The 25843-nt window shown below is 42.4% G+C and overlaps 2 protein-coding genes across 4 annotated transcripts in view; both read right to left on the reverse strand.

Moving 5' to 3' along the window:
• The window catches only part of SPG11 (SPG11 vesicle trafficking associated, spatacsin), a 78150-nt gene extending 68709 nt beyond the window's left edge, over positions 1-9441 (reverse strand). The window contains exons 1-4 of one of the 3 annotated variants that reach the window (XM_036736449.1): positions 9170-9441; positions 7133-7317; positions 5568-5795; positions 4835-5036 (exon numbers count right to left, since the gene is read on the reverse strand). In XM_036736449.1, coding sequence (XP_036592344.1) covers positions 4835-5036; positions 5568-5795; positions 7133-7317; positions 9170-9423 — 869 coding nt within the window. In that variant the 5' untranslated portion in view covers positions 9424-9441. Of the gene's footprint in view, positions 1-4834; positions 5037-5567; positions 5796-6451; positions 6537-7132; positions 7318-9169 lie in introns of those variants that run through there. The other 2 variants (XM_036736450.1, XM_036736451.1) reach the window with 2 other exon arrangements.
• A 3388-nt stretch (positions 9442-12829) lies between these two features.
• PATL2 (PAT1 homolog 2) lies at positions 12830-22779 on the reverse strand. Its single transcript, XM_036735498.1, has 16 exons — positions 22741-22779; positions 21916-22012; positions 21424-21587; positions 20760-20840; positions 19465-19607; positions 18581-18673; positions 18202-18343; positions 16767-16887; positions 16569-16666; positions 16313-16363; positions 15880-16013; positions 15284-15443; positions 14464-14604; positions 13836-13936; positions 13332-13481; positions 12830-12872 (listed from the first exon to the last, which is right to left on the reverse strand). The coding sequence occupies exons 1-16, from the start codon at positions 22777-22779 to the stop codon at positions 12830-12832; spliced, it is 1758 nt and encodes a 585-aa protein (XP_036591393.1).
• Positions 22780-25843: the final 3064 nt, after the last annotated feature.

The following is a 25843-nucleotide window of genomic DNA, read 5'->3' on the forward strand; positions in this document are numbered from 1 at the left end:
GCAAAAGATGAGTTTGGCCCTGCTAAGCAAGGTTTTAAAATTATACCTCTTATGTTTCCACCAGAAGCTTTGTGCCTATGCTAAGTACATGCAACAACAAAAACCATAAAGCAACATGCTATAGACAGAGTCTTCTGGCATCAAAAATGTATGCACATATAAAAAGCCATATTTAAAAGTGTCTCTCAGCAGATGCCTACATGTTATGTCCTTGGTAGCTGTTCACTTTGCCTATCCTCAGTTCTGGCTCAGTAAAACATGATCTTAAGGGACTTACTATAATCTAGATGATATCAGTCCAAAGCACATAAAAAAAAAAATGAGAGAACAATATGAGATCCTGGATGATTAAATTTTGAGTTTTATGGTTCTCACTATGCCATAAGATCTCATGGAATGATTTTGGAATTTTTGAGCTGAAAGACACCTCAGAGATTTAGGGAAGGCTTAGGAAATGGAAACTGAGCTGGCTTTGAAGGAGAAGTACGATGGGGGACAGGCAAATAGCAATAAGAAAGTGAAAGGAGGGGGCGGAGCCAAGATGGCGGCTGGAAAGCAGGGACTTTCTTAAGCTGTACGCCAGGTCCCTCCAAACACCTATAAAAAATGGCTCGGAACAAATTCTAGAACTGCAAAACCCACGAAATAACAGAGGGAAGCAGGGCTCCAGCCCAGGAGAGCCTGGATGGTCGCTAGGAAGGGCCTATCCCATGGCATGGGCTGTGCCAGGACCAACCAGACCCGGGAGCCAGGTGGAACAGGCGGTAGGGCCCTGAATTATTGAGCTGTGGCAGTTACCAGACTTCTCAATCCATAAAGGCCAAAGACAACAAGCAAGTTAGTGGGAAAAACTGCTGGATCAGAGTGAAACGAGTGCGGCGCCTTGGCCCCAGACCCGGGGGCAAGGAAGTGGTGCAGCTCTGGGGCTGCTTCCAGAGCTCCAGCTGCAGTTGCTTCTGGCCCCAGGCCCACCCAGTGGCAGGAATTAAGCAGTGGATCAGAGTGGGAGTGCAGAGCCTGCTTGGATCTGTGTGGTGGTCTGGGTTGGCGGTTCTTGGGGGAGGAAGAGTGCTGGTGTGGCAGAGCTTGCTGTGTAGAAGTAGCTCTGAAAACAGCAGCACAGCCCCTAAAGCCTGGGACAAAGTACTCCCTATACTACAAGCAGTCATATCCTGACAAAAAGCTCAAGGGTCAAGTAGTTGGCTGGGAACATGAACAGGCAGCAAAAACGGACTCAGATTCAGACTCAGACTTTGGAATCTTTCTTTGGTGACAAAGAAGATCAAAGCATACAGCCAGAAGAAGTCAACAAAGTTAAAGAGCCTACATAAAAAGCCTTCAAGAAAAATATGAATTTATCTCAGGCCATGGAAGAGCTCAAAAAGGATTTGGAAAAGCAAGTTAAAGAAGTAGAGGGAAAACTGGGAAGAGAAATGAGAGTGATGCAAGAAAATCATGAAAAACAAGTCAATGAATTGCTAAAGGGCACCCAAAAAAATACTGAAGAAAATAACACGTTAAAAAATAGACTAACTCAAATGGCAAAAGAGCTCCAAAGAGCCAATGAGGAGAAGAATGCCTTGAAAGGCAGAAGTAGCCAAATGGAAAAGGAGGTCCAAAACCACTGAAAAAAATACTACCTTAAAAATTAGACTGGAGCAAGTGGAAGCTAGTGACTTTATGAGAAATCAAGAAATTATAAAACAGAACCAAAGGAATGAAAAAATGGAAGACAAAGTGAAATATCTCATTGGAAAAACCACTGACCTGGAAAATAGATCCAGGAGAGATAATTTAAAAATTACTGGACTACCTGAAAGCCATGATCAAATAAAGAGCCTAGACATCATCTTTCAAGAAATTATCAAGGAAATCTGCCCTGATAGTCTAGAGCCACAGGGCAAAATAGAAATTGAAAGAATCCACAGATCGCCTCTTGAAAAAGATCCCAAAAAGAAAAGTCCTAGGAATATTTTCGCCAAATTCCAGAATTCCCAGGTCAAGGACATATTGCAAGCAGCCAGAAAGAAACAATTTGAGTATTATGGAAACACAATCAGGATAACACAAGATCTAGCAGCTTCCACATTAACGGATCGAAGGGCTTGTTATATGATACTCCGGAGGTCAAAGGAGTTAGGATTAAAACCAAGAATCACCTACCCAGCAAAACTGAGTATCATGCTCCAAGGCAAAATATGGACTTTCAATAAAATAGAGGTCCTTCAAGTTTTCTCAGTGAAAAGACCAGAGCTGAATAGAAAATCTGACTTTCAAACACAAGAATCAAGAGAAGCATGAAAAGGTAAACAAGAAAGAGAAACCATAAGTGACTTACTAAAGTGGAACTGTTTTGCTTACATTCCTACATGGAAAGAGGATGTGTGTAATTCATGAGATCTTTCTCAGTATTAGGGTAGTTGAAGGGAATATACATATACATAGACAGAGGGCACAGGGTGAGTTGAATATGAAGGGATGATATCTAAAAAAATTAAATAAAATTAAGGGATGAGAGAGGAATATATTGAGAGGGGAGAAAGGGAAAGATAGAATGAGGTAAATTATCTCACATAAAAGTGGCAAGAAAAAGAAGTACATTGGAAGGGAAGAGGGGGTAGGTGAGGGGGCATGACTGAATCTTGCTCTCATCGGATTTGACTTGAGGAGGGAATAACACACACACTCAATTGGGTATCTTACCCTACATGAAAGTAGGGGGAACGGGATTAAAAAAAGGGGGGACGACAAAAGGGAGGGCAGAGAGGGGGAAGAATTAATCAAAAGCAAACATTTTTGAAAAGGGACAGGGTCAAGGGAGAAAACTGAATAAAGGGGGACAGAACAGGGAAATATAGTTAGTCTATAGTCAACATGACTATTTATGGGAATGTTTTGCATAATGATACATGTGTAGCCTAAGTTGCATTGCTTGCCTTCTTAGTGAGAGTGGGTAGGGAGGGAAGAGGGGAGAGAATTTGGAACTCAAAAGTTTTAAAAGCAGATGCTCAAAAAAAAAAGTTGTTTTTGCATGCAACTGGGAAATAAGATATACAGGCAATGGGGCATAGAAATCTATCTTGCCCTACAAGAAAGTAAGGGGTAAAGGGATGGGGGGGAGGGGGAGTGGAGAGACAGAAAGGAGGGCTGACTGGGGAACGGGGGCAACCAGAATATATGCCATCTTGGAGTGGGGAGGAGGGTAGAAATGGGGAGAAAATTTGTAACTCAAAATCTTGTGGAAATCAATGCTGAAAACTAAAAATTATTAAATAATAAAGTATAGATTTAAAAAAAGAATACGAAAAAAAAGAAAGCTAAAGGAGAGGAAGTAGAAGCACCAGGTGTAAACAGCTTTTTTCAAGGAGTTTACTTGAGAAGGTGAAGATATAAGATGAAAACAGATAATAATAAGAACCAGCATTTATAAGGCACTTTAAGGTTTGCAAACCTCTGCACGTATGTCATTTCATCTGATTGATAAATAGTGGGGATGGTAGGAACTAATAAGGTTTTTTCAAGAATGGGATAGATGGAGGTATGTCTGTGGGCAGCAGGAACCAGTAGAGAAGGAATGATAAACGAGCAATCTTTGACTGGAGGGGAAGGGTTCAATGGCACATGTAGAAGGAGGTAGTATGGGAGATGCTGTCAGGGTTTAAGGAAGTGGGGTGTGAGATGAAAAGAATGGGAGAAAAGGAAGCTCACAGCTAATGGCCTAAGAATTTGCTCATTCTTTTCTTGCCATAAATTTGGGCCTTTTAAGAAATGTGTGTGTGTGTGTGTGTGTGTGTGTGTGTGTGTATGTATACACACACATATACAGTGTGTGTATGTATGTATAAGTATACATATGCACACATATATGTATATGTGCACGTGCGCATGTGTGTGTGTGTGTGTGTGTGTGTGTATGTATTTTGGGAACTAAATGTGTCATGAGAGAAAAGTCATCTCCATGTTGATGCCCTAAAACCATATAGTCAGACATGCAAATAAGCATTTACATACTTGCCAGATCACTGAAGAACTGAGTCAGCTAAGCAGGCTTCTATCACTGCACTGGGGGCAGTAATAACTGCAAACGGTAATAACTGGCAAAACCCGACACTCCCTCACTTTTTTCCTCTCTTTTACCTTTGTGAAAGGCCAGACAGACAAGGTGGAGGTGGGGGGTGGAGGAGGCAGCAGAGTTTTTAAAAAAAAAAACCCTCTACATCAACAAAAACAGAGATGAGAGTCAAAACCTTGTTCTACATTCAAAAAACAAATAGGTGGTAATCAGAGTTCCCGTTTCACATATCACAACTCAATACTGCACTTTAGTAACTGGTACATGAACTGACTCAATGAAATAGGTAAATTGTTAAGAGAAAAGGATGCACTTAAATCAATCTTGGTACCTCAACTGAATTAGTCCATGACTGCAATTACCTGACTTCAATAAACACAAGGAAATCTGAGCAATGTATAGGACTGTACTATTTGCATTTAAGACCAGAAAAGAAGATGGTCCAGTCAACTATCAGGAGTAAAGGAGAACCCAAGAGAAGCTCTGGTGTCCACAAAATATTAAAAGGCTCTGAAGAAGGCATCTATCATTGTGAGAGGATCTTTTATTAAAGATTTACAGAAAGGCATGGGTTATACAAATCACAAAGGATAAAAAGTCACCGAGGGTTTGCAACATGCACTAGCAGAGGTACCTACACAGAAGAGCACAGATGCGCTGAGATGCAGAAGTTAAATTAAATCAAATCAATCTGTGCTGACCCTAAAGCATACATAACCGCAAGGTGCCTCCAAACAGACTAGGGAATCTTAATCCACCTACCTGAAATAGACATTTAAGTCAACAGCAACCGCAGAATTGGAGCAGCTGATAACCACAACCACATCTAGCTCCTGAGACACCTTCAAGGTAGTAAGTGAAGACATATCGGCTGGCTGCTGTTGCTCCTCGTCACACATATCAGCCTGGTAAAGGTTTAGATCCACATGAGCAAGATATGTGCCATCTACAGCATCAAAAATGTCTTTGGGCCCACGTTAAAGAAAACATCTGCTTTAAATCTAATTAACCATCCAAAACATAAGACATGATGAAGCTATAACAGCTGGGATTCTGTTCTCCAAAATGATATTCATTGATGATAGCAGAAAAAAAAAAGTGTAAACCGAGACAGCCATCAGGAGAGTGACATGGAGATAGGAGTTACTAAGAAATATGACATATTGGTGACATTCTCCACTAATATTCAACTACCTAATAATAAAAATGAAGTTAACCCAGCATCTTGTGGCATCTTTTAAAAATCAGTTTGGATACAAACAGGTATAACTAAAGCATAAAAATAATTTCCAGAATTCAGAAAAATCAATCACAAGTTTATGCAGGCAGAAAGAAAACCATTTTTCTGAAATGTCAATATAGTTTGGCTAATAGCCTACAGATCTGCTGTAGAGAGCACTACCATGCTACTACCTCAAAAGCTTAAGAAAATGAACCAGCTTTCAGAATATTATTTTCCTTACTATTCAAAGACTATTTCCATTAACAAGGATACAGATCCAGCCAGAACCGTCCAAAACAAAAAGAAATCCTCTGCAAAGCTGTGAATCAGTTATCCTTTCCAAAGCCTGTGGAGGTAAGGCCAGAGTGAAGCAGCTGAGGGTTTTGACCTCAGCATCTCTTCCAGGAAATGCAACATGTAGGATAATACAGCTGTTGATGAGTAGCAACGACGAGTTATTTTGAAATGACAGAATTCTCAGGCATGATAAAGAAGATATTCCTAAAAAACAGAAAGTTATCAATTCAAACTTAATTTTTAAGTTTAGTAACATTTTGGTTTTGTGAAAAACAAAAACAAAAACAAATTTCATGACGATTCTACTTTGGCCAGAAGTTTGATTCTGATTCCACCCATTTGAGACGAATTAAATATCTACATTCGTCATGTCAGTTTGGCAGGGAGGACTGAGTGCTGGACTCGAAGTCAGGAACTCTTGAGTTCGAACCCTCCTCAGACATCTGCTAGCTACATGACCCTGGGAAGGTCATCTGATCTCCCTCAGGCTCAGTGTCCTCATGTGCAACATGAGGGTAAGAGCACTTACCACCTCCCTGGCTTGTTGTGAGGACCAAATGAGATCTGTAAAGCGCTCTGTAAAATCAAAGTGCCATGTTAAATGCTCATATCATGACGTCAGTGTTCGAGCATTTGGCCACTATCATTACTATTACTGTCACTCAGTGGTCATGCATTAGCAGAAGGCAACAGGGAGTGACAGATAAAGTACTCTTCCCCCTTACTTACGCCTATTATCTAGCAGCGCGGCAGCAGGGGCTATTCACTGCTATGGCAACACAGAAGCAGGCACAGCATCATACAATTTGTTTTAGAGTTGGAAAGAACTTTAGAGATCAGGAACATAAAGGTATTATTACCTTCAAACATTTATCTGCTAGTTGTCTTCATTTACTAGTCTTTCTGCTTATAAGAGGCCTCAACTTCTCCACAGATCATTAATTTAAACATTAGATGAAGTCTCACATATGAGAAAACAGAGACCCAGAAAAAAATAAGTGACTTGCCTAAGGTCACACTGACAGTAAGTAGAACAGTTAAGATGCGAACCTAAGAGCAACATGGAGCATGTAAACAGTATTTGGAGTAAGAGGAAGTAGGTTCAAATCCTCCTTGCTCTCAGTAAGTTGTAACAAGAGTGCTTTAAAGTTTGCAAAAACCCTATGTGATGGGTAGTACAAATATCATTAACTCCATTTTACAGGTGAGGAAAAGGAACATCGGGGACATAAAATAACTTCCTGTAGTTACATACTTAACGTCAGCGCTCTGATTGGAACCCAGGTTTCATTCAATGAAACTTAGCACTCTTGCTATTACATCAAAAACGCCTGGCCCGAGTGCACTACTTTCTGCTCTGGGCAGCAGTCTATCTGGACCGAGGCTAACAACTCCACTGCTGGTCTCAGAAGAGCCTCTCCCACTGGTTCCACTCCCACTTGCTGGTAGCACAGAGCGCACCCATAATTGTAAAGGATAAAACGTCACGGTCGTTTTCATAAATTTACACATGCACTTATACAGAGCCAGGACACACTTACTAATGTTTCTGTCTTCCATTAGCTTTTTTAACATTTCCCCACTGCAGCTATGTAATGCGGTGACGTCACAATTTCCATCCTTCATCTTGAACTCATGGACACAGAGTTCATTACTTTCACCAAGAGTCAGAAGTTTAGGCTTGTCTGTTGGTGAGTCACTGGTTTCAGAATTCTCCCAAACAAAGCTAAAAAAAAAAAAACCCATAGAATGCTGAGCTTATGGAGTGAAGCTGTTAACAACAGTGTTAAGGGGAGGATTGGGGGAAAGAGGAAGAAGGGGTATGGATCACAGAGAAGAGCTTCCTACTCTTTAATTCTTTCAGAGATCAACATAATGAAATATATGGTACCCAGCAATGATGCCACTATTAAAAAAAAGTCCAATACGATAAAAGTCCTAACGTGTGAAAACAACGAAATGATGAGGCTAGCCACCGAAAGATCTCATCTTCATTTGTCAGATAGCACATTCCCCCAAACACAGCAATTAATGTTAAGGCTGGATTCAGACTTAAAATTTTCATTTGCTGCTTCTCCATTAAGAATTTTTTTTTTTTAGGTATAAGATATAGACATTTTTACATGACTGTTATCTCCACTAAAGTCTGCCTCTCCAAGCTCACAAGCTCTAGCAGGTCCTAGAAAGACTTAAAGAATGATCCTGTGGGAAAATCTCTGAAGCTTACTGATCTTGCATTAGCCACCTGGCAATGATTTTTTTTTCCTACAAGAACCCGTATGGATTGTTTATTTAAAATACAGATGAGTCACAATCTGGGTAGGTGGAAGCAGTATTGGCTAAATCTGTGTGGATGAAAGGAATAATGACAGACTCCTGAAATATCTGTTGCTACATACACTTGGACGAATGGTTCACTATCATAAAGTCTTGCTCATGATTCTACTCTTCTTCTAAGTCTTCCCTAGCCCTTCTACTCAGAGGGAGTATTTTCTGCTCCAGCTATGTTTACAGGAGGTGCCTTGTTCGACAGTCATTTCCCTTTCAGTAAGATCGTAGGCGCTGAAATGGTTAGGCGCTGCGTCTTAGTTTCTTTGGTATCCTTCAAAGCACAATGCCCCTTGAGTACGAAAAATAAATTCTTGCTGGAGGAATGAAGGAAAGAAATGTGGACCATGGACCTGATTCCCCTCGGCAGAATTTGGGGTAAGTAATTAAGTGCGCTGCCCAATCACAAAGCAATTTCGAAGTGAGGCTGGAGCCCGTGTCTTCGTGGCTCTTTGCACAGCTCCATGCCTCTTTGTGAATGAACCGACTAGCAGGTACATGGTAAAAGGGACGACACAATCGTTAGAGAAAACACATTTTGGCATTTAAAAATGGAAAGGCTAATATGGGAGAGGCGGAAGAAACACAAAGCGGACTTGGGTCTTTTAACGCGTCTGGAAATTTACTTTGTAGATATTTAAAACGTTACTCTCTGGGCGTATTTCCTCGTGGCACAGTGGAACGAGCCCTGGTTCTGGAGCGAGAGGACCAGTATCCCCCATTAGAACATAAGCTCCTTGAGGGCAGGCTATTTTCCTACTTCTACTTCCAGCACTGGAGCGCTACCTAAGTGGAACAGGTGTTTAATCAACGCTTCGGAAGAGAATTAATTGTGCTTCCGGGGGGAGCCTCTTCAGGGCTTCTTGCAATAGGATTCACAAAGCGTAGGAAAAGCAAGAATCCCCGAAACCACCAGAAGAAAGGAAAAAAAAGGTTCCACTCCCCCAAATGAAGAAATGTTGAAGATGGGGGTCAGTGGAGGGCAAAGCGTGTGTTGGGGGTGGGGAGGTGTCCCAGGATTCCTACTTCTCCTTCAGCACGTCTTCCTGGCATTGAATCAAGAAGCATTTATTTAGCGCCAGTACACAGTACAGAGTAGTGTACCAATCCCTACCCTCAGGGAGCTTCCATTCTGTCTAGCCAAGTAGAAGTCTCGAACCAAGACACCCTGAAGGTTTCGGAAGGGACCTCGGGGCCGGAGCAGGGGTCTAGAGTGAGGTCGGGAGAGGGGCCTGGGGTCCGCAACTTACTACCGGAAGGGGCCCGCGAGGTTGCAGCCGGTTCCGCCGCGGCCGCCAGGCGCTAGCGACAGAAGCTGCAGGCTGCCCGAGGCTGTGAGGCTGCCCAGCGCCTCTTGCTCCCGGTGTAGCAGGGCCCGGGGCCCGAGCTTCTCTCTCGCCTCGGCGGGAACCGGCACCAACAACATAGGCAGCACCCTCTCCATAGCCCCGGTCGGGGGTGCGCCACCGTCGCATCCACTTCCGGCTCCCTCTTGCGCCGCCATCTTGCTAAAGGGAACTCCTTTCTCTTCCAGTCAGTCAGCTGAGTCCCGCGTGCCTGCCCGGAAACTGGCTCTCCAGCCTCTGCAAGGCGAGCATGCGTGGTAACACGACCGGCGCCATTTTTAGGCCCACCCACTTTTTTTTTTTTTTAACGGTGGGTTTCCTGGAATGCGGGCCGAGCTTCCCGAGAGAGACCGCCCTTAGCTCCAGGCCACTCTCTTTGGGATCGAGCGTCGTTTGTAAACCGAAGGTGTCGGATGACCTGCCAGCTGGTCACAGGCCGTGGTGACGGGGAGCCAGATGACACAAGCGGCCGGACCCGAATTCATATCCTGCCCCGGACTAGCTGTGCGACCCTGGGCAACTGCGCAACTCACGTCGGTCTCCAGGCCGCAGTTTCTTAATTAGAAAAATGGGGATCATAAGAGCTCCCCGCTCCCCTCCCGCCTCCTGGTGGTTAGATCGAATCCGACAACACACGATTGCTTTTTTCAGATTTTCAGTAGTGTCCGACTCTCCGTGACGTCATTTTTGGGTTTTCTTGGCAAAGGTCCTGGAGCAGTTTGCCATTCCCTTCCGCAGCTCATTTTTTACAGATGAGGAAATGGAGGCAGACGGGGTTAAGTGACTTGCCCAGGGTCACACAACTAGGCTGGATTTGAACTCAAGTCCTTCTCGGTGGAGGCCTGGTGCTCTATCCACTGCACCACCTAGCTGCCCCCAGATAACGAGCGAAGCACTTTGTAAACCTTCATTATCGTTGCCAGCTGAAGACCTCACTACTTAAAAAGGGAACTGCTCTGTGTGTGCAGGAGAACACAATGCCCAGCAGAAGGGATAGAAAAGACAGCTAGGATAGATGGGGGGAAGGAGAGCCAACCCCACCATCTAGAGAGAGCCGGGGCTCTTAACCTTTTTAGTATGGTGGGCCCCTTGGCAGTCTGGGGACGCCCAAAGACCCCATTTCAGAATGTTTTTAAAAAAGTAAAATAAAATGCAAATTCAGACACTGCCTACCCACCGCTGAAATTTCTCTCTGGGTTCTCCAGGTGACATTCTGGTCTAGAAGGTGAGAAAATAGGTCACACGAATAACCATAATCCAAGATCAACACAGAAGCGTTAGAAAGGGCAGGGGAGATGCCCGAGCCCTTGGAGCTGGGCAGTGACAGAGCAGAAATAAGAGCTCAGGTCCTCAATTCCAAATCCTGTGTTTTTTCTATTAGAATATGGAGTCAGAGGACCTGGCATCTACTACTTGTATGACTTTGGAAAAGTCACCGGGATGGGCTGAGCCCAGGTACTTTGATTGTAAAATAAGGGATTTAATAAGAGTACCTTCAGGTCCAAACTCTGTGATGGAGGAAGTGATCATGCAGAAAATGGTAAAAAATTGGCTCAGATGAATTACTTTGAAGCTTTGCTAGACTCCTGATCTCGCTCCATGTGTACATATGTTATAGTACTTTTACCTAATGATAAGCTCCATGAGGGTAAGGACCACATCGCACCGGCTTTTCTGTCTCCCCAACCACCCAGCTCAGTTTCTGGTCTCCAGTGCAGGCCATTTTCTGCCAAAATCATCGATGACAGATGAATGTTTACCGTTAAATATCATGGGTAGGTATAAGACTGTAAATAGTTCAAGGATAGATAACCCCCCAAGAGTATGTTAAACATGACTTTATCCTATTTCTACTTTAAATTTGACATTTATAAACTCTTTGAAGAGGTTTGTCAGCAAACGTTAGGAGAAAGAAAAGCAAGCAAAGCAACAAACAGAATAAAGACAGGTTACAATCAGGTCAAAAGGTATTAGTTGGGTAATGTGGATGTTCAAATTAGCAAGGATGAGAAGAGGAGGGAAATAGAACGGTTTTCCCATAATATCCATTTTAGTTTCCAGGTGATTTTTTTTTAATATATTTATCTACGTATTGGTATACACCAGCCTGTGTCTTAACGTCCAGTCCCTCTTGAGAGAGTATTAGCAATGTATTGAACATGTCTAGTGCATTTGCAGATCCCCCCCCCCCCCCCCCCCGCCTTAACCCTCTCCAAAGCATCTTCCACATGAAAGTTACATCAGCCCGGTAAGCTGTGGAGGTCTAGATGAGAGATACTTCCATTACACTCAATATGAATTAAGTTTTTCTCCCAGGTGGTTGAAGGGCAGTATGATGTAGAGATTGCAACTTCATTCACCACCACAACTCCTGAAGTGTTAAAGTTATTGGTGACCCAAAAGACAATGAAGAGATGCATGGCAGATATCAGGCTTTAGAATAGTACAAAATATACCTTGAGCAGATGTCATATAAAAGGTATCTGAGAAATATATTGTTGAGAAAGGGTGGGGTATCAGTTCTGTAACAAAGGATAAAATAGATGGACAGCTAAGGGCTTCACTGGTTCCTGAAGACTGTTACAAAACATAAAAGGAAGGCCTCTTTGGAAGACTTTATGGACAGAATTATACAAGATAAAGTATAAATGAGTTGAAATACTCATACTGAAGGAAATCAGAGTCAGAGTAAAGAGGGAAGGAAGGCCTTTTAAATAGAGTGAGTTTAGGTGGTGTATTCCAGTCAGAAAGACTCAAGTTCAGATTTGGCCTTAGACACTGAACGGATTTAACCATCAGTTTCCTTATCTTTAAACCTCAGTTTCCTTATCTGTGAAAAGGAAATGATAATAGCACCTATCTCCTAGGGATAACAAATTGGCAGTTTTTGTGACAAAGTATTGTGCAAACCTTAAAGCACCATGTAAATGTTAGCTCTTGTTATTAATAAAAGATATCTGGTAGAAGGCAGGGAGAAATTCTTCCATCCCATTGTTTATAAGAAAACCTTGGTATTTACCAGTCATTTTACCCATTTTGTGGTTGGAAGGGAAATGACCTCTCTATGAATGAAAGAAGGCTCATAGTTAGACCTGGAAAAAAAGATGATCACGGAGAAAAATACCTCATTTTGTTATCTGGCAGGACACAGCATTATTGCTTTATTGAGAGAGACCCCTTCACTATTATTGTATTCCCATTCATTTAGCAAAAGGACCTACTTCATTTGTTTCCTAGTAAAGAAGTTTAGCAGAAGGGAAAGGGAAGAAGCTATTTTTGGAAATGGGAAGGCAAAATGTGACCTTTATCAAAGCAATATTTCAGCACCTACTCGTTCTAGTTTTATATGAGCACTTTAAATCATGCACTGCCCTGCCCTCCCTTGCTTAAGGTTCTAGGTTTCTATACTCAGTAGGAGAAAGGTAAAGAAACCTGGGTTCCCCATTGCATCTACTGAGGAAAATCAAAAAAAGGCTTCATATGATTGCCAAGGGCACAGCTCCTTCAGTGAATTTTCCCTTCTTCTACTTCAGCCCTAACAGACTGGTATGTAGGTGGGCAGGATCATTTTCCCAAACAAGTCAGGTCGGCAGCCACGGGGGCACAGCTGCAAAAAAAAACAAAACAAAAAAACAAAACCAGCTGCGAACAGTCTTTGGTCCACAAACTCAAATTCTGGAGCAACCATAACAACCCTAAATACAATTTACATAAACTTCTCATAAGGTTAAATTCCTGAGAGGCAAAAGTTAAGTCGTTAACACTTATACGAAGTGTCTGGGATCCCTGCCAGAACCAAATAAAATGCCTGCCAACTCAAGAAACCACTCCAGAAGAGTGATGCCTGTGCTTTAAGTGTCTTTTCCTACTGTCAAGTTCTAGTTTGGAAGACAAGGAATAGGACAGAGGTAGAAGAGCTGAGGTGACATGCTCAGGAACTCTACCCCAAAGCCAAGTGTCCCTGGCTCCTATTAAACTCTGGAGAAATGAGAATATGGCGGGAGATGGAATATAAACTGGGATGAGGTTGAAACAAGAGTTATGATGTCCCTTCATTCCCACTTACTCCATTCTGGCTTCTAATTGCTGTACTATTTGTTTGTCCACGTAACGGCAGAACAGGGAGAGGAGGTTGCTGGGGACAACAAGCGGCTCTGCCAGAGAAGTGGTGGACATGTGGGATATCTCCCAGGCGACCAGAACCACCATGTCTGTCCTACAGAAGAAGAAAGCTCAGAGTAAGGTAGGGATAACCAGAGCCTGACATGCTTGGGGGACAAGCCTGTGCCACCCATTCGCTCAAAGAAAATTCCAAGTTCTCAGGTGCCAACGAATGCCTTTAAGACCCCTGGTCTACGCTTAGTATCTTAGTTAGCTGCAACAAAACAGACCTTACTAAACAGAAGGGGCCACCAGCTATCAATATCCTTGAGGTATCCTTTGAGCTCACTCAAACCTCTTCCTTCTTTACTCAGACTAGAGAAATCGAGGGCAGGAAAAATCTTGTCCAACGGGTGGCTCAAAGATAACATTATGCTAAAGAAGCAGGTCTGTCTGGGTGCTGTCTCACCAAGTCTCAAGATCGCTGCTGCTGTGTTGCTTCAGGGAACAATTCAAGGACACCAGCTGTTCCCCGTGGCTCAGAAGTGAATAGAGCAACGAGATGCCAAACTGTAAGAAATGGAGCAAAGGGCAAGACATAACTTGGGGTATTCGGTGGCTCCCAAGGCCTTGCTTCCTTCACCGAACTCAAGGGAAGTTTTCTCTCTAATGAAATTTAACCTCTACGGGAATAGTCAGGATTTTACACGGACTGAAGAAGTTCTGATCCTTTCCTCCGAGAGGGCTAGATAATGATAGCTAGCATTTACATAGGGCCTCAAGGTTTGCAAAGTGCTTTACGAATATCTCATTTTATCCGTACAACCACCTTAGGGAGGTAGGTGCTATTACTGTTCCCATTTGCACATGAGACTCAAAGTGGCTTGCCCAGGGTCACAGGGATGGTAAATGTGGCTGGAATACTGAGGTTTGTGGAAAGGACCTAGAGGACATCCCTTTCTGTTATCCATCAGTATCCCATTTGTGACCACACTGCCTGGGGGACTGAGGTATATTCACTTAAATGGGATCTAGTCACCAAAGTTAGAAGTGACCTATGTTCAGGCAAGTCTGTCTGGCCTTATAGGCCACAATACCTGGTTCTGAAGGACTATAGTGATTGGCCGCTCTTGGGATCCAGGCTGTAGCACCATCAGTCCCTGAAGCCCTTGGAGAAGCTCACTAAAGGCCAAGAGATTGATGCACCTTCCCAGGGGTTTGAACAGCATATGTAGAGCCTATACGTAAGGGAAAAGGCCAGATACCATTTCAAAAGGAATTGTTGCACTAATAAGCTCATTAACTTGTCCTCCATTTTACTCCTTTATAGCCTTCCTATTGGCTCTTTATAGTCAGGTTATGCTGGCTACCATTCTTGATGTCATTCAACTCAATCCTGTTATCATTCATTCTCCTCCAGCCCCCCCCCCCACCCCCAAGTGCATTTCTTCCATAATGCCTTAAAGGAAATAAGCCTTGGGGCTTAATACCCACAAGCATGACTCCCCTACCCACATCCTACAATTACAAACATATAAACATCACTGCACTATCACTGCATGTCTTGGCTACATCCATCATATCATAATTTGTGTTTTTGTCTAGATGATATAGCATAAGCTACATATTTCCAAATTCTTTGATTCATGAAAGGAACACAGGTGAATAAATTACTACTGTCTTTTCTTTCCACAAGATCTGGATGAAAGCCCTTAGCACACGAGGTGGGCCTCCTGTGGAGAACCAATGGGAAGACATGGACAAGAATTGTGTAGTATAAAAAGGTATAATTGGGCTATGTTATATACCATGGAAAAATACAGATCTATGAAAGTCTCCCTGCGGAAGAGCCCCCCAAAAGATTAATATCATCACTGATCTCTGATAGGTTAGGCACTGTGCTCAACCCCACTGTACCTGATCAGCTGTGTCCCTTCGAATTAGGAAGGGCAAGTGACTGGTGATTGATAGGACGAGGTGGACTGCCTGGTCCCGTGGAAGAAGTAGTAGTAGCCGGGCTACAAGGACCTTTCCTTTCCTCACTGATAGTACTTGTAGGAATCCATTTGCTGCCTCCCTGCAAGTGAAATTAGATCACAGAATTGAGAGCTACATGGGACCTTAATAGTCATCTCGTCCAACTTCTTAATTTGGCTGATGAGGAAGATGGAACTCATAAATCAAGTGTCTTGCCCAAGATCACACAGTTTGTAAGTAGCAGAGTGAGGAATCAGAGCCAAGCATCTCAGATTTGTAGGTCAAGAAGGATGTTCTAGAGCAGGGGTGGGGAACCTGTGGCTTCAAGGTCCTCAAGTGTGGCCCGTTAACTGAATCCAAACTTCTATTTCTAAATTATTAGAGTTGTTAGAACTGTTAGAACTGCAGCCTCCAGTCAGGTTCCCCACCTCTGGTTCTAGAGAAATGAGCCAAGTATAGTTTCCCCCAGAACGGAACTAATATCTACTCTACTCCCATAAGTCCTAGGGTGAGTGAGGGGAGTCAAATGTACTCACTCTGAATTGTCCTGATCACCAGTCCTCAACACCTGGTAGATCTTCTCTAGCGGTTTTCTCTGCAGCTCATAGAAATAGGACTTTGTTAGCATACGCTTCTGATTTTCCTCCAATTTCAACAGCTGAAGGAACATCTGGAAGGAAGGAAGAAGTATAAATCTGCTGAACATCTGCCATCCTGCAGGCAACCTTCTCTCCCCCAAATTTTCCATAAGCACCAGCATGAGTGGAGCTATACCTACTAGAGAAAGTCATAGATGAACCTCTAGACTTCATTAGGAAGGGAAAATTTTAGGTTGAGGTAGGCCAGAACATGAAATCAGTGAAAAGGCAGATTCTGTTCTTTGGTTTAGAAATATCTGATAGAGAATTTGTTTGAAGCCCATGGATTCATCCCTTAGGAGCTGGTAAAGGGATAAATAAGGGGTCTTACCTTCTCGATCCGATATAGTACTTGAAGCTTCTGATTATATATAGCTGTATCCTGGGGAGAAAAGGATACTGGCTACTGATCAGATTTCCAGAAATCAAAAAGCCTAGGACTTTAAGTAAAGTCTTAGCAGAAAACTCAATTTTAGTGTTTGACCTGACTTTTGAACTCAGTTTAATGAACTAAGTAACACTAGGACTTGCCTAACATTAAAATAAAATAGATAAAAGAAGAAGCTGTAGTTGCATAACAAGCCTACCTGCTCCTGTGAACCATGTGAAACTGCGTCAATGGCTCTTCGGGGACCAAAACAGGTAGAAACTGCCACCTGGCCTAGGGAACCTTTGATTCGAACCACTGGGAACAAAACAAGCAGGGTGAGGTCTAACCACTGCTCTGCCCTCACTCAGTTTATTCACAAGTACACCCTATCCAATGTGGCAAGTTCCACTCCTACCTGATTCATAGTCCTCTGCCTTCTGAATGTAAGGTGTCACCAACTTAGGAGATTCCAGCCTGCCCCTTCTCCCGAGCAATTCCTCTTCTGCCTGTTTTCTTTCTAGCTTTTGGTAATATTCCTGAGAACAAGGGAATGCAAGAAGGACATGCAGAAGGAATGGGAAGGAACACAGAGGCACAGGACCTTCTGTGTCTGACTGGGAGGCATGTGGGTCAAAACATTTCCTTACACCCCATTCAAAGAGGTAGGGTTCCTTTTAGGAGCAAAAATGCAAATCAGTAAGAGAAGAGAGAAGTAAATCAAGACAAAGAAAGGAAGAACTCAGAGTGAATAGGAGTGGGGAAAAAGACAGAGGCCTTGGTTTTGAGGTTAGGAAAATTAGAGGAGACAAGTGTAATAATTTGGGCAAAAGATGGCTGGAATGATACTTTCCTGGGAGAAAAGGGTAGGGGTACCATTGTTTGCCACCACCTAAGCAGTTCATAAAGTACCAGAAAGTGATTTAATTTTGTAAATTCCAAGATTTAGCTTTGGGAATTTTGAGTTGACACCTCCTGACTTTCATTTACTTAAAAACTAAGTCAACTTGGGGAGGAGGGTCCTGTTGGGTTGATGTGCAGTGGATTGAAGGATTATCAATCAAAAAGGTATCAATTAGATGTTGTAAGGCAGGAGTTCTCAACCTATTTTTGATATCATGAACTCCTTTGATAGTCTGATGAAACCTATGGATGCCTTCCCAGAATAATGTTTTTAAATTAATAAAATACTTATTAGGTTACAAAGGAAACCAATTATATTGAAATGTAGTCTATAGAAATGAAAACTGTGATAACATGCGATCTAATGGCAGTTCTAACAACTATGGTAATTCTGAAATAGTAATGAGCAGAAATAATATTTCAAGGCATTTATAACAATTGTAATATGAAAAGACTTCTGATTTCTTTTACTGACAAAGTCGTAGGTACTACCGATATGACTATGGCTCATTGCTTATCCTCACGATCAAAGAAAGTGCTAAACTTCAAGTAGAGGTTAGTAAAAATAAAAATGTAATTTTTTCCCCATCCAAGTTTATAGACTCCCTGAAATCTTTGGCATCTGTGGATCTCAGGTTAAGAACTTCTGCTATGAGGGAACAAAGAAGCCATACCCAAGATGATACCATGAGGCTTGGGCTATACTTGTTTAATCCTTACCTCAGAAGATCAGAGGATGATAAATTTACAGCTAGAAGGAACTTTAGAAGGTGATCTAGTCCAATTGCATAATTTTATATATGAGAAAACTGAAGCCCAGAGAGGGACTTTGTGATTTGCCCAAAGTCACATAGATAATAAGTGGAAAAGCCAGGACATGACCCTGGGTCTCCTCTACCTACAAATCTAACATTCTTGCCACTGTACTGCCATACAGTTAGGGAGCTTACCTGGTAGTAGTAGTCATCCAGCTCGGGATTCTCACTTTGCAGCTGAACCATCTGTACCTTGATCACCCAGTCTTTCTCCCTTTGATTCATGAGACCAGCATAGGGATCTGGCTTCTGGGACCACAGTTTCCCAACACAGGGACTTTAAGTGAGGAAGAGCATTTTTTTGATGTCTTGGCCTCTCTTATCCCCTTCACTCTCTCAAAAGAGAGGCTGGGGATGGAGTAGAGCTCACTGGGAAGGACGGGGGGCAGGGACAGGAATGACAAAGGTGGGAGACCCCAATTCATGCAGACATCATGGATCCATATTCCACCTCACAGGAGGAATAGCCCACATTCGAACAAATCTTTTACGCCTGCATTCTGCCTAATGTTACCTCTGGCATTTATGACCACCCCGTTGTTCCTGCTGCTGCTTCTTCAAGATCCGTTGGTGCTGGGGATGCAGCTGGGTCCAGTGACTGGGGAGGCTACAAAGAAACCCAGACAAGGTAGCAAGCAAGTTCTTAGCTCTCCTCTCTTGATATTTACCCAGCCAGTTTGACTGTGGTGGTATTTACCGTATCTTAAAGGGATCTCAACAAGGGGTCTGTGAACTTGGGCTTTTTAAAAAAAATTAATATTTTGACAAAACTGTATCTCAACGTAATTGGTTTTCTTTGCAATCCTCTGTATGTTTGCACTTAAATACATTATTCTGAGAAGGGGTCCATAGGCTTTACCAGGCTGCTACAGGGGTCTATGACACAAATAAGGGTAAGCACCCCTGCTTTAAGAGGATCTCCGTAAAGAGACAGTTTTTAAAACGGAATTTTAAGAACTCCCACAAAAGGTCAAGAGCTCCGATACAACTTCCTGTTCCCCTCTTCCTGCCTTCCTACATGGACCCATTCCAATGTTAAGATTTGGTGGGACTCACAGTCCCTTTTCAAGATATAGCCCTTACAATTCTTCCTAGGGAGGCAGTACAATAATTTTAAAAGAGAAAAACAAAACACTAGATTGGGATTCAGGAAACCCAAGTTTGAACCCCACCTCTGCCAACAATTTATTAGCCATGTAAACTTAAATAAGCCACAGTTTCTCTAAGCCTCATGAAGTAAGGGGTTTGGAAAAGATCTCCAAGGCCCCTTTCTAGTTTAAGTCTGATTCTTTTTTTCAAAAGATACAAGGATTTTAGCCCTCCACAGCTAATATTCCTAAGAATTAGTCATGGAAAGGAGATACCCAAAGTTCTGACAGTCTCTAAAATCTAAAGTACCTAGACCTTGGGGGCCAGGACGCTGGTGGACTGTAGAAGAGAGATGGGTCTGGTGAAGGCAGCTGAGGTCCAAAGTGTCGTGCTGGGGAACTGGCATTTGGAAATGTAGACCGGAAAGAGATCGGAGACAAATAGTCCATCGTCTGAGGAAGGAATCAAAAGACTTAGGAAAGAAGGGTCTCATTTGACCAAGTACCTCCATCCCCAGTCTCCCAATCTTTCTCCTATTCACTTCATCCCTTAAGTAGCTTTTTTTTTTTCTTTTTAACTTGCAAACCTACCTCGTGGACTTTTTTCCCTGGGAGATGTTACCCAACACTTTACATCTCTTACAGCATTCCCTCTTGGGAATTTATACACCATTTAAAATATATTTATATATTTAATTTATATTTATATGTAAATTCCCTCCTGGGAATTTAAACACCATTTTTTAAGGTGCAAGGTAATTTGGAAAAAAAATCAATAGCAGGAAGGTATTCCACATGCCATTCTACTTTTTTTTTTTGTGGATAAAATAGGGTTTTGATGGTCATTTCTAGATAAACATTCCTGACACTAATGTAGCAAATCCACCGTCATAAGACATTCCATTCATATGATTATTCCCTTTTCTTCTTGTTGCTAACCTCAGCAAGTCAACCATTGTCTATGTCACTTCTATGTGACTTCCCTGTTTCAGGATCCTTTTTTCCCCCCTCTTTATCCAGCAAGAGGGGGCTGGCTTCTTTCACTTCCTTTCTTTCTTTCCCTACCTCTGTCTTATACTGTCTGCTTTATCATTTATTCAGCATAGCCTAATATGCTACTCCTTCCCTGGCTTCTTTCCTCTATTGTTCTCCAAGTATTTCTACCAGGTCCTCATCCTCCTAGATGACAATATCCCTAGGATATTATCCCATCACTCTAATTGAAGGGGTCCCTCTTCCTACCCTTAAACCCAATGCTGTTAAATCCAAGGGTTCCCCTTTTGGACATTAAATCCAACGTAGGAATGGATAAGACAGAGAAATGAGATTAGAACCAGGGATCTCTTCCATTAATTTCAGTAGACACACCTCACTGCAAACTAACTCAACTCATTGTAGTCATAAACAACCGGGAATAGGACAGAGCGACAGCCATCCCTGTACACTCATTGGTGTGTCACCCAATTTAACTATGATTCTCTAGAGCAGGGATCAGAAGAGACTCAGCTCTACAGAAACAGGGAGGAGTCGAACATGTTTTAGATTTCCATTCTTTTCCAAGACTCAGCCAACTCTTCTGTGAGGTTGAGAATGTAGCTGACTTACCTGACACAGAAAGTGCAAGGATACTGGAGACATCCCAAGCACATTGGAGGCCTTGAGTCTTGGAGAGCCCTTGTGTCCTCTCTACAGTAAGGATAAAACCTAGACTTATTTGGGTCTTTTATGTTATCCTCTGCAAAGGCCTATCCCATCTACTCAGGGTGTAAAGGGGCCACTCATTACTCCCACTAGTCTTACTCATGTTGAGTCCATTTCCAAGGAACTATCCTTCCTCCTTTAAGATGACTATTTGGGTAGTTCCCTTGAATAAAAAGTCCTCAGATTGACCTAGATTTTATCCTTCTAAGCTGGGAGCAAGATGGGCAATGCAGAAACAAGCTGAAAGAGATTTAGGGAATTTCCATAGGGTCAGAAGAGTCTTATTTCATTTTTGAGGAATCTGTGCCATCTTTCCTCCTCCTATGCCTTTCGTTTTTATTAACTACAGGAAACAGAACAAGCAACAAAAATGGATTGGGGGGAAAGGGCAGTGTGAAGGTCAGAACTAGGTGGAAATAGCTTCTTAAGCCAGAAGCAAAATATTATTACTTGACATCAGACAATATTTGAGACTGGTGGGGGACAATTAACAGGGAAATAAGAGGGAGTGAGAAATAAGGGGTAATGGGAGTGTGGGGAGAGCACAAGATCCTTTCCCCTATAGCACCTGGGCACCATGGATGGCACTGAGCACCGCTGGATCTCCCAACTCATTGTCTCCCTTTTCTTCCTCTTCTTTCTTGGTGTCCTCTTCCTCATGGGTTCTGACAGCCTTTTCAAGCTTCTGGGGGCCAAAGGGTTTGCCTGGTCCTTGCTCCATCAAGTTTGAGTCTGGAGAAAGGGCAGCCCAGAGCTCTGATTTAGGAAACTCATTGTGTCCCAGGCTAAACAAACTGCTTCCTGCCTATCTCCTCCCTAGCTTGCTCATGTTATGCTATCTAAAATATGCTAAAACTGACTGGTTCCAAATATCTCCTTTGTCTTCTTCCTAAATAAGGACCCTCGCTCATCTCTTCCCCACACCTTAAAACCCTTCCTGTTGCCATTTTAATTGGGTATCAGTATCAGCTGCCCCAACAATCCTTTTCCTCCTAGTGAGTTCTTGCACTTCCTTGACCCCCAGCTTTTCATCTTGACATTACGTCTCTCCCCAGCATACCTGTGCTACAATCCATTTTGCCAAGTGGGTTGACTGCCCCAACTTCGATCTCTTCCATGGGCGGACTCTCATTATCCAAAAAGTAATCCTCTAAGACCTGCGACAGAGCAGACCCTTAGGGACATCCTTCTTCCACCAGAGAGGGTTAAACCAAACCCCTACCCAGTTCAGAAAAGACTCAGGTCCTTTCCCCAAGAGAGGCCAGACTGAGAGGAAGCAGTTGACTAATTCTTCCAAAAGGACAGCAATAACTTAACCTCTGTTGACCACTAAGCATATCCCCAGGGCAAAAGGAAAAGAAAGAGCTACCCTAGCCCCGGAGTCAGGAGGACCCGAGTTCAAATTCCGGAGGGGAAGGTGGAGAGGGAGACTGGACTCCAAGAGACCTCCAACTCAAGGTTGCCATAGGAAATAGACCTCTGACTGAATTTATATAGGGAACTCTTGGACAAGAAAACTCCCTCTGCCAATATAGGTCAGCACCTTTTCTGCATCCTACATTAGTCTTAGAAAATGAGAGTGCCCTAGAACACTAAAAAGTTAGATGATTTGCACAGGGTCATTCAACCAGTATTTTTCAGAAGCAGGACTTGAAGAAGCCAGGTCTTCTTGGCTCTAAAGGCTGCTCTCTATCCACTACACCTTTCACCAGCCCAAGGTATACTAACAAGTTGTTAGAGGAAGGAGAAAGAAGGTAGTGCTGAAGCCACTGGCATTTCTCTACTAGTATAAAATGAGGTGGTGAAATCATTATCAGCAAGAAGAAATTAAGAGAGATTTTACATTAGAAATCTAGAGTGACTTTATTCTTCCCTTAGCACTTACAGCCTGACTGTCAATGAGGTTTGAGCTACATCGAGCCATGGCAACACCTGTTCTGGGGCCAGAGCCTCCTTGGCTCCCAGCTATTTAAAGGTTCCCAGTCCCACACTCTGTTCTCTCCTTAAAGGGACAGCACTCCCTGGTCATGGGATTTTGGTAGGAGTGTGGGAGCATAATTAGGGGATAATGAAAACCTCACAACTGCAAAGAGGGGAAGAGCCTGCACGATTGAAAATGGGATATACTGAGAATAAAAGGTCTCCAGAACCAAAGGGATCCTAGGATTTAGAGTTAGAAGGAATCTTGGAGATTATCTAGTCTAATTTCCTCAAAGAGGTTCAGTGACTTGGGGTGGTAAGTAGCAAAGCTGACATTTGAACCCAGGTTTTTTGACTTCAAATCCCACATTCTTTCCATTACATCAGAAGCTGTACACCACAGCTGACTTCATGTCTGTGCTTATTTTGGAAATAGTGATAGGAAGGAGGAAACTGTAGTTCCCTCTATCATCCTTGATGATAGCCATTTTCCCAGGAAAAATGGTTATGAATGCACTGAGACAAAATCAGCAAATAGACACTAGCAATGGTGGAACCATCACCACAGAATAGGCATCTATGGAGAACTGATTAATTTTGATGACTGGCACTGGGAAATGTGCTTTCCAATCCACTGACTATCTCTAACTAGTACCCTCTATTACTAGTTTGGGCCTAGAAGCTTTATCTTAATTTAAAAAAAAAGACTTTTGCACGGATTAGCCATGTAACGTTCTTTTTAAAAATAGCAGTGGAGTCCTGGTCTAGAAGTTGTTGTTCAGTTGTTTCATTCATGTCCAATTGTCTTTGGGGTTTTCTTGGCAAAGATACTGGAGTGGTTTGCCATTTCCTTCTCTAGCTCATTTTACAGATGAGGAAACTGAGGCAAACAGGGTTAAGTGACTTGCCCAGGGTCACATAGCTAGTAAGTGTCCAAGGCCATATTTGGATTTAGGAAGATGTCTAGAAGTACAATAGAGATAAATATACAAAATGTCCCAAAGGACCACCTGAAAACAATCTACTTTTTTTTTTTTACACTGCCTTGTCTTGTGACCACAACCTTTGCATTCAGCTGAAACTGCACACATCATTATTTGTTCTGCGGCAGGAAATAAAGTACAATGATAATTTTTTTTTCCACATTAGGATGCAGGCTAGAGCTTTTCATGTACACTAGATGGTGTCACCATTATATTCACTGGGAGCCAGAAATCTGAACTAGAAAAAAAATTCAAGTAGATGACAAGTGCACTCTCTTAGAAATCATGATTGATTAAATACCTTCAGCTAATTGCTTTTCAGCTGTTTTTCTCAGGTGCCAATAAAAAACTTACTTTATCATTACTGAGAAAAGGGCCAAACAATGAATTTCAGAGTTCTGGAAGTGAATTTGATGGGCTGCTGTAAACAAGGCTTTTCTGTAGTCACTATGAGGAAGCTATACACTGATGGAGCTTCCTGTGCAGGCAGAAGCTTCAAGAAACCGCAGAGCAGTTAAGCAACTGCTACCCTGTGGTATCTTCGAAAACAATTCCCCAGCACCAGGTGTGTGGTAACAGTTTTAGGCCCAGATGGGCCCTCCCAGCAGCTTATCATTTTGCCTCAAGTCTTGGCTAGTGAGTTGCCCCCAGATTTCCTTCTCTGTTATAGTTTAACCAAGAGGTTTCATCACAGCTATGGATACAGTCCCATCTGGGAAAGAAAATAACAAACCGAAAGAGACCTGTGGAAGACGGGACTTGCCTTCTGTGGCAAGTATACACTTTTGTGGGTAAGAGAGCAATTTGGATATAGTAACCTTGAAAATAATATCTATGTATTCAACTTTTGGATTGATTTCCCTGTGGGTGGAAAATAAATCCCAAGTCTATTCCATTCAGATTCTCAGAAGGAAAAGAAGAGGAGGCATCTCAAGATGACCAGTATCATGAAATAATAGATAGACCTCTTTACCTGGAGACAGGAAGGCCTGGGTTCCAATCTTGCCTATGATATTTACTAACTGGGTGAACATGAACAAATCAACCCCTCTGAACCTCAGTTTCCTCATCTAAAAATGAGATAAAGTATGTAAAGGACTTTACAAACTTTAAAGCAATCTATAAGTACATATTTTTATTATTGCCTGGCTCACAGAATTGTGAAGATTATTTAAGATAACAGCTAGTGCTTCAATGTTTGCAAAGCACTGTACCTGTTACTTCATTTGAACCTCACATCAACCTTGGGAGGCAGGTGCTATTGCTATCCCTATTTTGCCTATAGGGAAACAAAGGCTAAGAAAGCTTAAGTGAATTGGCCAGATTCACAGAGCCAGTAGACGGGATTTCTGTCTTTTGGATTCCAAGTGCAATGCTATATTTACTGCTTCACCTAGTTTTCTGTCCATAAAGTATTAGTGCTACCCAAACCTTAAAGTATTCTATAGATCAGAAGTTGTTACTAAGGAGGAAGCAGTCTAATACCTACAGTAATATTTATGTTAGGCAAATAACATTGCGGTTATTTCAATGTGCCTTGAGTTGAAGCCTGGATAGATACCATTAGCCAAAAATACACATTTATTATATTCATCAGTTTAATCTCTCTTGGGTCCCAGAAGATCTCTTTTTAAGATTTCCGTGTCAGTGTATGTCAACAAAGTAGCATGGGGCAGGAAGACATGGGTTTGACTGCTGTCTCTAACATGTGTTTACTGTGTAACCCTAAGCAAATCGCTTCTCTCTCAGATACGTCATCTGTAAAATGAGGGGGTTGGACTCTTGACTTCTAAGGTCCCTTCTGGGTCTAAATCTCTGATCCTAAGTATTTATTGAATGCCTACTGTGCTAGGGATACAGAAAGTGAAAATGCATGTGCGCTCACTGTCCTGGATTAAGTTAGTTATTCATTAGTCATTATGAAAGTCACTAGAATGCATTAAAGGAGTATTGTTAACTCATAGTGGAGTAACATGATGAACTTGATATACTTATGAAAGTTATTTAATTATACCACATAAGACATTGAAGATCTGTCTCCCTGTTACTCCTTTCTGAAACATCCCTACATTAGGGTAGCTCTAT

The sequence above is a fragment of the Trichosurus vulpecula genome, chromosome 8, assembly GCF_011100635.1.
Source record: "Trichosurus vulpecula isolate mTriVul1 chromosome 8, mTriVul1.pri, whole genome shotgun sequence".
Classification (NCBI taxonomy): domain Eukaryota; kingdom Metazoa; phylum Chordata; class Mammalia; order Diprotodontia; family Phalangeridae; genus Trichosurus; species Trichosurus vulpecula.